We start from the raw sequence: 13,146 nt of genomic DNA, 5'->3' as shown, positions 1-13,146 counted from the left end.
TCTTAGTTTGTATTCAGAGTATTTCATTTTTTCTGTAATGCATTCATAGTCGACCATAGTCTTTTCATCTATTCATGTCATTGAATCAATTGTCTGCGATATCAGAGGTTGAACTTTATTGAATCTGACATTCGTCACAAAGGCAGACTGTTTGAGTTTCAGGGCAAATGATTCTGGAAATGATTTTAGCATTGAAAACTTTGTTGCATGGCCGTAGCAACGATAAGAAGATTGTCCAAATGACGGCGCTAGCTGGCAAACTTGTTTTTGAGTCACTATAATGGCAGCTAGACGCTGTTTTTCTGGTGACTGTCAGGATGTTTGACAAGGATCATGTCATTCCAATGAACGACCCGCATTTGTAAACTGGTCCGAAGCATCTTTCGGATTTTAAAAATCGTATCTGGACATGTGACAATTTGTATATTTCGTTTTTCAAGGTGTTTATTTTGTTCTCAATATAGCAGTTTGAATTCACTTTTAATTGACCGACATATTGATACGTAGTAAAGTGTTTGAATATAAAGTAAATCGATTAGAATACCGAAATCTTAGAAATGTTTAAAACCTAAACATCCGTGTACTCTCGTGTTGGACGATACTCAGAGGTGTTTTACTAGTACATGAATTGCGCCCTCTATAAAAGGTGCCATTAATGATCAACCGTACGGGAACATGGCGAGGACATGACGTTTCCAAAGTCCTTGTCGTATACGTAGTTACCTGCCACCATAGAAACAAACGATCGGGAAAGTCCAGCATAATCTTGTTTCAGTATGGTCCATACCTTCTTTTTGATGGTTACAACTTTACGTACCGCAATACACCGAGCACTTCAATAAAACTCTGCTTGTAGAAGTAAAACAATCACTATACGCAGAGTTACATGTACAAATGTAGTGGGGATTGTACCCTGTGTTCCTTTATCTGTCAGAAGTAAATTCAGAGCTGAATTGCTTAATAGATATCATCCAGTCACATGAATCACATCGTACGAGACACGTGGTTATTTCTCATACCATGTCGAGAGCTTCCGAACACTGTAAAGGTCAGGCCTGGACCGGTAGACTTGATTTTCTGCAGGAAAATGTACGATGTCCTACTTCAAAAGATATTTTTCAAAAAAGCACTCAAAATTAATGTTTCAAAGATTTTACAATTACAATCGAATTAGAATTAAATAGCAGTGGCAATCAATAGGTTTCAAAAGGAAATGGACTGTAGTTATCCAGGGATACCAATATTTCCTATTATTGTTCAGGAAATCGAATGAAAAAGCATCATTTCAGTCCATTTTCAACTAGTGTTCATCCGGTGAAAAAGACAGGTGAACTCAACAGTAAGCGCAATGGAGGACATATATTTACCTACAAAAATCTGAGGATTCAATTTTCCTGCCAAGGGCCGCAAATGTCGTTTCCTGACTCTTAAGAGTGTAATAACACACCAACACACCTGACCAATGAATACAATCGATAACTTTTCCTCCTTGTTCACGGGCACTTCAACCGACATTGATCTACCTATCGGTAACCGATCATAATAAAGGTAAGTTGAGAAATTACTGACCATTTCATGAAATTTATCTTGTTACTTCATATAGTGTTATATCATCGGAAAATACACTTTTCTACTGTGGCTATTATTACTTCAGCTTACTCTAGATCTGCCCACGCGTCGTTTCGATGTTTTGAGTCTTCCCCCACCCCTAGATGACGAATTATCTGTCTGTACATTCTGACGTCACCTTACCAATACAGCGCTTTGCCTTTAACTTTTCCTAGGGATAAGCTTATTGATGGCTATGTCAACCCGGTATGTGTATGTTGTTGTGTTTGTTTATGATATTGAATCATAAGAAGATTGAAAATGAATATTGCTTTGGAACTATCACCTTTAGCTGTAATCAATATTTCAGCAGCAGAGCTCGGATTGCTAATGACGCCGTGTGTACTAAATGGAGGTCTGATGTGAATTAAACATTAATTCTCGAAAACAACTCCCAGCCTTATTCTCTCTCTCTCTCTCTCTCTCTCTCTCTCTCTCTCTCTCTCTCTCTCTCTCTCTCTCTCTCTCTCTCTCTCTCGGGAATGAGCGCACAGGAATACGCAGCTACTGATTGTGATGTATACCGACTCTAAGACAACACACATGCATTCACATATACCCATCATCCCACACTCTCTAAACACACATATACATAGAGGGAGTTTGCGTATATTTCATAATAATGCGTATTAAACAATTAAGTTAACTACAGTAACATAAGTAAACAAACAGTTACGACAATACCAGAAACAACATCTCACACCGTTCGTAAGCTCGCTGTGTTTATGGTTCATGAACTGCTGAAGCACCAATATACACACATTTTACGCAAGGAAGAATTGACCCTTTTCTGCTAATACTTTAACGGTGAACTATATTTTATTGGATAACACTTGGATAGATGCTGTAATTTTGGTGATTTTTTCACCAATTTTTCTTTGTCATGCAGCGGCAAGTTCTTATTGTACTCCTCCAAGCATGTTGGAACACCTACTTTTCCAGCTTGTAAAAACAGAGTACGATTGTTATTTGCATTTGAATTTTACTCCGCACTAAAATTCACTTGTCAACAACAACAATGCAGCTTGTACATGTACGAGCTGAGCTGACAAACTGAATGCTGTGATTTCACATGTTTTGGGAAGTAGAAAAAGAAAATGTTGTTGGCATGTTAAAAAAGATTTAGTCCTAAAACGTTGCATTTACTGTCTATACAATATTTCATGGCATTTTAACAGACTTACAGACTAATAATTTTGTGCCAGCAGTGATGTGTCCTTCGAATCAACTTCCCAATAGTGCGTCGCGAAATGTATTGTGGGAATCTCACCTCAGCTCGAGTGACACGACCATAAACATTGTAGCGTTGGACTGCTGCACTGAGAGTCCTGCTGTGACCCCTGTCCAGGACACAACCTAGAGCTACTACAGGCTTATACACGGTCCCTCCACAGTATTTTCCGTGTTTCCCTCGAACCTTAGAATCCATTGACGAGTCTTGCACAGTTTACCGGCATGTCAGACCAACGGAGTATTATTGTATCCGGAATACCGTCATCAGCAACCAGAGACCAGCTGGAAATTCACTTCCAGAAGCGTCGAAATGGTGGCGGTGATGTCGCTAGCCTGATCTACCCGCTAAATGAAACGTCCGTGTCAGACTGTGCAGTCATCACATTTGAGAGACATGAAGGTAGGAATAGGCTTGGTCATTAATGTATTGACAAGACTGACGCTTGGAGTGTTCTTACTCTAGCGTAGTCTAACCATAATATAATGCATCACTTGTTACTTTCGATTTCGCGAGAAATATGACGTCACCCTGTGTGCTTGTATACAACAGTCCGCGAAGCAAACCCGGAAGTCCTGCTGTATAATGCAATGGCGTCGTTCACCTTAATACAAATGCTGTTTGTAGACCTTTAAAAATAAATTGTGACATTTCGCTCAACGCGCTCACACACACAATACACGTATGATAAAGACAACAGAACCCATCACAGTTTTAATTAGTTACAATGTGTTTGTTTCAGTTGCTAAGATGGTGTTAGCGACCCCTCAAAAGTTCAATGGTGTTCATCTTGGTACACGACCTTTGGCTCCACAGGTAGGCGCTGCCGCTGTTCTATGTTAATATTTTACTTAAACGTCAACGATTCATTCATTCGTCTGTAGTGCCATCGCGATGTCAATTCGACATAAGCATCACTACAACAACGGACTAAATAACTGATCTTAAGTTTGCTCTGATTGAATGTAACATTATTTCGATGTCCGTGTATGATGAATCGTTTCATTTATCTATGCACACACCTTCATTCTCTGTAGCAATTCAAGTGCAGATTGGACTTTCATGTTTCTTGTGGAATGTAAAGTGCGTGTTAATCTAAAACCCCTTGCTCGATTAATTTATTGCATACTTATAATATAATCCAACTGTGATCTACCAACTCTAAAATCCCACAATCGGCTCCTTTTGTCTGGCTTACAGGTTTACCAAAGAATTACTGCAGAAATAAGCCGCAAACTGGTTGACGGAATGGAAGGAGCAAGGCATGCCTTACAATGGCAGTATGGGTTGACTTGTCTAGAAAGTGAATCGGACGGACAGAAATGTTACACCGTCAGAGGAAGCTGGTTTCAAATCGATGCAGCTCGTCTCTATCTGGAAAGACGCAGTGGGTTTGGCGAATCCCGCTTGCAACCTTCTCGACCGATTGAGGGCGCAGGTGCACCTGAAGACATATCTGCCAAGATATGGAAGCACATGGCATCTGGTGGAGGTGGAAGTAGCAGAGCATCACCTTTCTATCCTCCGTCTGATTCCACAGAATCTACCTTACTGTCAGGTTTTGGAGACAGAAGCCATTCCAAGGGAATTGGGGTGTCAGAGTTAGAAGCTGCAGCTTATGCACCCGGCAAAATGGAAGGTCCAGACAGTCACTATGAGTTCAGTGGGTCGAAAGAGAGAGATGGTGAAAGAAGGGATCACGATATGAGCACCGCCGTCGCGATGGCTATGATGATGGAGGATGACGTGGAGGAAAGTGATACTGATATGCCAAGTCTTCAAGTTGATGCTGACGTATACAACTACCTGAAGCAAACTCATGATGTACACTTAAAGACCATACGCGATGAATGTAAAGTTGACCTGGTAAGTGATGATGGGCAAACTATCGCCTCTGTGAGGATCGTACCGTCCACCGATGACACAACTCCCACTCAGATCAGCAAGGCCAAACGAAAATTTGTTACACTCTATGAGAACACATTTCGTACAATTCAAAAATATGACTTGCATCCACCAGAAAGACTCACGGATCCAGAGAAACTGGAAAATGCAGCACTTGATACCCAGGTGAACGTACCTGATGTTTATGTCAAACAAGAAGAGGGCGGTAACTTCGCAATTTATGGCACATCCACGTCGATCGGAGTGGCGAAGACACACTTTTATAACAAGTTAGCGGAAAGTCTGCATCCCGCCAGGGATAGAGGGCGCTCGCCTCGTGGCTGGGAAGCAGACTTGTCAGATAAGATACGTGACATAGAACCACTTACTGATGAAGAAAAACCAAAACCAAAAGAAGAACTGTTTGCCAGCCTGTTGTCGAAGATAAGGGAAGGTGGACCCAAAGATTCTGATCCAGAAACGGCTGAAGATGGAACTGAGAAAACTAAGACAGAAGATGAAAAGGATGGCACAGCTGACGTCAAACCACAAGACGACAAAGGTGTCCTCACTGCTGATGTCAAGACAGACGATGACAAAGGTGTCCTTAAAGGTGGTGTCAAGTCAGGAGATGACAAAGGTGTCCCTTCTCCAACTAAATCATCGCCCTCTAGTTCGGATGATGACACAAGTGACAGTGAAGGAGATGACATCACTGATCATCACAGGGAAGAAACTCTCAAAAATGCAGAATCGTCGAAAGATGAGGACCGAGAAGAGGATCCAACTACAACTGAAAGAAATGCACCATGAACCAACAAACAAACGTATAGAGCTCTCAGCGTTTCAATTAGACACTTTGATAAAATGGTGAAAATACTTTTCGAATAAACAGTAACTAGTGCGGAGATAGCTTAGCCATTAATGCAGTTTTCTATTTTGTAAATAGAATAAGTTGAAATACCACAGACACGTACTTATTTACCAGATGTTTATTAACAGATATCATGCAAACGTCATATAATCAGTAAAAGTTGGAAATCCCAACGTGTCCAATCAAAGTTCCGAGGAAAAGAGTACATCTTGACTACTGTAGGATGTTCACTTGTTTGACTTGTAGTTTATTGTTCGAAGTCAACGTTGCATTGTAGCTATTACGAATATATGCATCTTCATGTTTTCAATCATAAGACAATGTTTCCATTTCGATGGTAATCACATTTGATTCTTGTCCAGTAATTCAACAATTACTGATCATATATTAAAGCTTCGTCTCAATTTATTTATCGGAAAGAAACCCAAGTTTTTGATAAACTGATTGTCTCATAGCACTTTGTGACGATTCATAAACATCGTTCTTTTGAAGTGCGATAACTTGTGATTGGTGGTAAGCAAAGCGTATAAAATCGTCATAAAGACGAAACTGAATGTGATACAGAAGTACAATTGTTTAAACTTGTCTTCGCTTTCTGAGCAACGCTTTAATTGTCCTTTTCATGAATCACTTTTCTAAATTTTTATATATCTGTGAAGTGTAAAAAACCCTCCAATGTTGCTTTACTAGAAGTGATTTCCCACTTAAGAAGCAATTTGACTCAAATAAAATAAAGTTTGTGATTTATGTATGTCTCGGAGTTCATTTACTTACCAATAATTTTCCGTTTTCATCAAATCCGAACTTTGCCAATAGTTTGTGTTGATGAATGTTCGCCGATCACGTCTAGATATCCTTCAATTCAATTTTCTTGTCTTTGGCGCCATTCTTCTGTATCATCACTGCTATGGTTATTTCTGTACTCTACTCACGTCTGCTATTCCCAAGTAATACTCTTACCTTTCACCCTGAACCAAATGTAGCGGCACGTTTTCTATCAACTTTATCTCTCAACTTATTGATAAACCGGACTCAACTATAAAGGACAGCAAAGGAAAAACATCATGTAAATTAGTTAATTTAAACAAACTAATGCGAGAACCAGTGATTGACAACTGCAGCTTTAAAGTCGTTTTAAGCTCGACATAGGGACAACAAATTTTAAATCATCACCTTCAGGCAGAATTCTAAGTATATTCGGTTGCCACGAGAATGAGTGTTTAATATTTAGATTTGTAACTGGCGATAATTTTACTGAGAATGGGTGAAATAGTGCTCTTTACACACAGCTTTCATCTCCTCAACACATTTACGCCTCAACACATTTACATTAAATCTGTCATGCTGAATTCTGGAGCCACAGAAGTAGGCAGACTGGCAGAGCAAACTATCTTGGTCAGTTTCCAGCGAAATTATTATGCGACGTTGACAATATAAGTAGAAGACAATAAAGTAACCATAACACTACTAAAAGAAACGGGGGATCTTTGGAAGGAGGCTCCAAAGACACTCAAAGCAAGTATGGGGTTTGTTTCCAATGACGTGCACGTAACAATGCTGGTTACATCATAGGACCACAGAGTAACATAAACAGAGTGGCAACACTTGCATGCCTTTTGTTCCATGGTCGTCTCGGTAGACTATTGGCTTTTCATATTAAAATGAGCTTCAAAGGTGTTAAACTTTTTGGAGGCTTTGTTTGTGGTTGATAATTACACGAGATTATGCGAAACATACGACGAGATGGCATCGTACTGCCAGTCGCGTAGCAACCATAGTTACTTTGTGAGCTGTCAGGCCAGAAACACTGCTTCACGCCAATCAAAACATAACACGCCAGCAGTTTCATAAACATGTCCTTTCTTGACGCACGTGTAAAAGACGGTATGACTGACCGTAAACCATTTAGTAAAACCAGACAGTATCGATAAAAGACTTTCAAATTTTGTTCAAACACACTCATTATATATTCATAAAAATATGAGAGGAATTTTTAAAACGGTAAAACCCACTTTCCTGAAGCTCAAAACACTCCCGTTTTTGCCAGCACATCAATTCCGATCAGCACCACACGACAACAACAACACAAACTTTGTCGAACATACTTTCGCTTAACAATTGGTGAAAATCCGAAAATTACCGAAGGGTGCATGGTCGGCACTCTTCGGAAAAGAGAGCCAAGAGCTTCGTGAGGCGAGGCAAACATAGATTGCTTACGTAACCGCTTCACGCCTTAAACAATAGGTGTTGCCACTCTGTGTATGTTACTCTGTGATATGACATGATACCAGGTGCAAATAAACCCATGTGTGGAGGGACTGTGCCCAGACCAATCACAAGGCGAAGCGGACAGATGTTGCACGTGGAGAGAGGCATACAAGATGTGCGCATTTATTGATTCTGTACGGAGCAAGAATGCCTTGAGATGCTGTGTAACTTAGTAAGTTAGAGATCGCGTTAGACATCGAGGTCTATCGGTACCTTCTATGTATATTACACGTTTGCATGCGGCAGACTTCAATTGTTGTCGATGTCATCGGGATTTTGTAAGTTGAGATCGTCCAACGATTGAAATTTGTCAATCCCATTGTTTTTGCAATAGTTATGGAAAATAAGCCTATTTTATATTTGATTTTGTCGATGTAGTTCTCGTAGAAATATAATTTACAGGGGGGACACGGATTTCCAAACAATACGATCATGAGCAGTTATGGGCAGCCAATTTCGAAAAAGTAATGGTAGGGGCTTTTACATATACATGTACTATTCTATCGTATTTCAAATGAAATCAAAATTTGGAGGCGAAAATAAAACCTGTACCTAAATACCCATCCGCTACAATTTGAAAGTTTCCCAATCCCCACAAGGAAATCTTTTCGCGATCGGCTACCCTCTCATAGCCCGAAAAACCTGTTCTCTCCCTCACTACAAAAATCCAACTGATATCTCTTGGCATCCCCAACCCCGCTCATCGGCAAATTCCCCAAAACAGCCGGAATCATGCCCCTGCCCTCTCATCGGACCTTTTTAGTTGACTGCTAAGCAGTAGAATGGAAATTCTTCGCCCGCTGAGGTAAAACTGCTATTCATCCGTTCCCCGCTGCCCGCCATAAAATTACTTACAAACAGCTTTTGGCTGTTTCTGGTACATGTATGCCTTGGGCGCCTTTCAGAGCACTCCTTGATTTTAGCGTTCTGATTTCTTCGCATTAAACACTAGGATTGTTGTAATCCGACAAACCTGAGCAAAAACTACTTCAATTGCACTATTCACTACATGGGGCTTCGATTTCTATATCCACTTTGACGTATGGGCGGACACGATTACAATTTGTAGGCCAAAGGTCAAAAGAGAAAAATGTTGCTTGTGATAAACAGAGTCGTACTCATGATGATTACAAATAAATCATTCAATCAATTCACCGTTTAGAATTCAAATTTGGCCTTTATTTTGTCACACATCCAGAGAGTGTTGACGGAAGTAAAGCCGAGATTTACGAAATGAAGTTAATTAGCTGAAATTGCCGACTTGGTGACAGGGCCATGGAATGTAGGGCTCTCTATCGCCCTACAAAGTGAAAGCGAAAATACGAACTTTCACCAGACAGAATAGATATAACGATTTCGTGTACCCGTATGAATTGGCGGTCTTTTTATCCATCCATGACATCGATGCACTGCTGTCCGATTGAAAGTCTGCGGTAAACACTATGTCGTTTTTATATGATATCAATAGTGCTTTGCCGTGAGGTCTGTTATTGGTCTCCGACGGTGTAATGCCTTTTCGGAAAAAGGCTTTCAGATCGGTGAGGATTTTCAAATAACGTTTGGTGAGAATACGTCCTAAAGACTGAGAGACTGTTTGGCAGGGCCAGAGACACAGTCAAAGACAGAGAGACTGTTTGGCAGGGCCAGAGACACAGTCTTAAGTTGTAACCACACATACAGACACACACATACAAAATGTATGCCTGCGTATCAAGCCTGGCCTATACAGATCAGTGTGATGTCACCATTCCATGAAGTCACGCACACGAATCTCTTGTACCAAATCATCGCAAGACTTGTTTCATAAGCATTACGCATACATTACGCATACATTAATATCTTTATTTTCAATGAACAAAAATAATATAGTTGGTTAATGCCATAGCACTGCAGCTCCATAACTTACTAATACCTAATGGTCTTGAAATGTTAACATGAGTACAAAGTGACACATCCACATGGGGTGTGTTTGAAAGAAAGCCACACAACAAAGAAGCCTTTGATTCGTTGACTTGAAAGCATTCAATGACGAAAATAACGTATGGAGCAGTCCATGATCGTCAACACCAATAAGAACACGACAATTTGGTGAAGATAAAGGTGATTTCGAATACTTTCATTGAAAATGACAATTTACATGAAGCGCCGCTGAGTGGCGAGTTCAAAATTACTCTGAAAGGTAAAGTACATTTCTGGTCATCGCTTGACAACAGTTTTGAAACAGCTTTGCATAATGATGGACTATACCTTTCCTAACTTCATTTATGTGATGACAGCCTAAAGTTCAATAACAAAAAGCCTGAAATAAGAATAATTCAGCAATTTTTATTGTCGATTATAGCGATCAATTGCTCGGTAATTATAGGACACTTATGGTGGCTGATTCTCTTTACGGAATTGAAATATCTCAATTACCTCACTCCAATCGTCCATACAAACAAAAAGAAAATAAACTGATCAATGGTTATTTAAAAGCATATGTACATGGTAAATTGGAAAATGTGCTCAGAACTGTATATCACAACATCCCCCACGAGAAAATATATATCTATGATGACATCGACAACTTTAGTTCTTCCGTTTTCTTTTCTTGTGAGACAACTTCATGAGTCGAAGTTTACCAGCTGTACTCATTCTTGCTGTGCGTTTAACTGCTGTCGGCCGCTGACAAGGTTTAATCACATTGACAGGGATTCGAAGGACTATCTTGCCTTGTCTCCGACTTCGTCTTTTGCCAGATGTACTCATTCTCGCTGTGCGTTTAATGTAGCGCCTTTTGGATACACTGGCATTCTCATCGAAAACAGTGCCCGATGAAGCTGAGTCAACCGTTCCTAAACATTGTGATAGCGTTGACTGACCAGTAACCAGTGAATTTGGTACCTATGAATCAGAAAAGATGTCGGCGAAATGAGAGAGAGAGAGAGAGAGAGAGAGAGAGAGAGAGAGAGAGACTTAATGGAGGACAAAATTATTTTCAGCAGATATCAGATGATTTAACGATTAAGCCATGAGGGCGACAAGAGAAAAAGTGAACAGACACCTGTCAATGCAGCTGAATAGCCACTGTAACAGAAAAAAAGGATTTGTATGTACGCATGGCGATGACTGAGAGATTGGAAAATGAGGTGGCGAAGTGTGAAATATCAACTTTTGGTTTGAGTATGGCTGAATTTTGAGGGCATCTAGAGACAACCCGTGTACAGCTGAGATATGCTATCTCATTTATGAAAGGTGTCAATGCGATTTGCCATATGATCAATCTTTTGAGAAATATTTGAAAAAACTTTCATATAACCACATCAAGCACTGCAAAATATTCCCACTAAATATATCAATATAGCCTTTTAGCCATAGCATTCAATGAACTAATGCATTCGACAAGCATACCAGATGCATCCCAGTAAGTGAAATGCCTCAAAGCGTTGTCTTACCTTCCACGATTCTTGTAGAAGAGGACGAACACCGATGACGTGTCCATTTATCACGTGTTCAGAAGCATGGCAACCTGATACGGCTGCAATTACAGAAAAATTCTCATTTCATCATCCAGATTTTCGCTTGTTTGTTATTTGTATACTCAGGCACTCAGGCCTAATTGGGACCTAGTAAACTGTCTCTAACCATAGACCCTCGTTTCTCGAGGGTCTATGCTCTAACCACAGGCGTTTTGTTGACTGGGTAGTTTGTAAAAGTGTAGTTTATGCTACGTTCCGACGTTCTCGGTGATAAGGCTACAGAAGAGAACGTCGGAACGTAGCATACACTACACTTTTACAAACTACCCAGTCAACAAAACGCCTGTGGCTCTAACCATTGCAATGGCATCAATAACACGACAACGCTACCAATAGGAAGGGAACAGTATCAACAACAACAGCACTTATCAGTTTCATTATCATCTTATCAATACTGAGCAGCCTCGGAATATATACAAATCAACTCACAAGATAATTAAGGTCATGGCCACAGTGTTGCCGTCACACAAACAATAATTTACTATTTTTAATAACCTTTCTTTAATTTTGATCGTGCATCTATAAATTGTTTTCATAATCGGAATCCAGGAGCAGTCGAAGCGTAAAGTTATATCAAACTCACTGCTTTCTTTGGCAAACGTAATAACAGCGGTATCTTTTTCTTCCCAGTCTAACGGATAGACGACATTGGTTACTTCCCCGCCACCATTTTGCTCTTCTTGGAAGTGGTTTTTCAGTTGTAGGAGTGAAGTGTTTCTTGGAATATTGCTTACAACGATACAACGATTCAGCATTACGATTTGCTACTGTCTGATACCATAGCTACAGGGAAAAAATGAAAATTTATAAAGTTTTCTTTTCGCAGAAAACGAATTTTTTCGGCCGCAAGCTTCGGGGTTCAAGATGTCGCATCGATCCAGGAAAGCAGATAAAACGAAGAGCACGTGCTCCTATTTATTCGAAGACAGCACATTTAAAAGTAACTGGCATGAATATGTTGTTTTGCTGACTGTAAGCTGTAAATGTACCCGTGGGTAATGAGTGCGTTTGAAGAGTGAACTTAAATAACCCGGAAGTTGTCTCATGACGTTTGCCCAACACAACACATTCACGATTGCCTGCCAGCTCGCTTACATTTACAAGGATGACCATGCTAAATATTCCACCGACATTATAAGAGTTCAATGTTTGACTAAAGGAAGAAGCCTCAGTGGTAGTCTACCGGAGACATGTGAATTATGGTGTAATGGTGAAAATTGACGTCTGGTGCTGTCGTGACCCATGCCCTACTTCGTTGTTCACACTGTGCGCTGTTGCATAGTGCTCCATGTTCTGCATAACATTACTTGTTGACGCAATGTAAGCTCATGATTACTCTGATGGCGGAAGACCATACCTAAAAATTCCTCGAACAACGGCATTCACAATCTTCCTTGGCAATATTCGTGACAGTGGCAAACTGCTCAAGATGTCATACACACTCGGCTTTTGTAAGACCAATTTCAAAACTTCCTGGTCGGTCAAGGGTGACAAGTGGCGCAGCTTTTTGTGCGAGTGTGTGATAAGCTGCACGTAAGTTACGGTGACCCGATGACGTCACCGTTTGTTTGTTTATCTAGGTTGTTCACTGACATGTGGGATAGCCGGCTGGCCACTGCATGCAGGTGTACACTATTTATAATACTGTTGACCTTACGCTTTTCGATAAAAAATAAGCAAATGTCACAATTTCACGATTTAGCTGCGCAGGAAGTATAAACCACAAACATGTGTTGGCGCTGTAGATTTGAGGGCGCTCACAC

At 40.3% G+C, this 13,146-nt stretch overlaps 2 protein-coding genes across 2 annotated transcripts; one reads left to right on the top strand and one right to left on the bottom strand.

Moving 5' to 3' along the window:
* Nucleotides 1-2,865: 2,865 nt before the first annotated feature.
* LOC139120803 (uncharacterized) lies at nucleotides 2,866-6,344 on the top strand. The gene is made up of 3 exons (XM_070685365.1): nucleotides 2,866-3,241; nucleotides 3,582-3,655; nucleotides 4,040-6,344. The coding sequence occupies exons 1-3, from the start codon at nucleotides 3,064-3,066 to the stop codon at nucleotides 5,534-5,536; spliced, it is 1,749 nt and encodes a 582-aa protein (XP_070541466.1). The 5' UTR covers nucleotides 2,866-3,063; the 3' UTR covers nucleotides 5,537-6,344.
* A 3,342-nt stretch (nucleotides 6,345-9,686) lies between these two features.
* Nucleotides 9,687-12,942, bottom strand: LOC139120802 (uncharacterized). The gene is made up of 4 exons (XM_070685364.1): nucleotides 12,741-12,942; nucleotides 11,967-12,166; nucleotides 11,300-11,382; nucleotides 9,687-10,748 (listed from the first exon to the last, which is right to left on the bottom strand). Exons 2-4 carry the CDS (start codon nucleotides 12,136-12,138, stop codon nucleotides 10,434-10,436), a joined length of 570 nt encoding a protein of 189 aa, XP_070541465.1. The 5' UTR covers nucleotides 12,139-12,166; nucleotides 12,741-12,942; the 3' UTR covers nucleotides 9,687-10,433.
* Nucleotides 12,943-13,146: the final 204 nt, after the last annotated feature.

This window comes from Ptychodera flava, chromosome 20 (assembly GCF_041260155.1).
Source record: "Ptychodera flava strain L36383 chromosome 20, AS_Pfla_20210202, whole genome shotgun sequence".
NCBI classification, from domain to species: domain Eukaryota; kingdom Metazoa; phylum Hemichordata; class Enteropneusta; family Ptychoderidae; genus Ptychodera; species Ptychodera flava.
The sequence above is the reverse complement of the archived record's forward strand: the minus strand, read 5'-3'. Positions and strand labels throughout refer to the sequence as shown.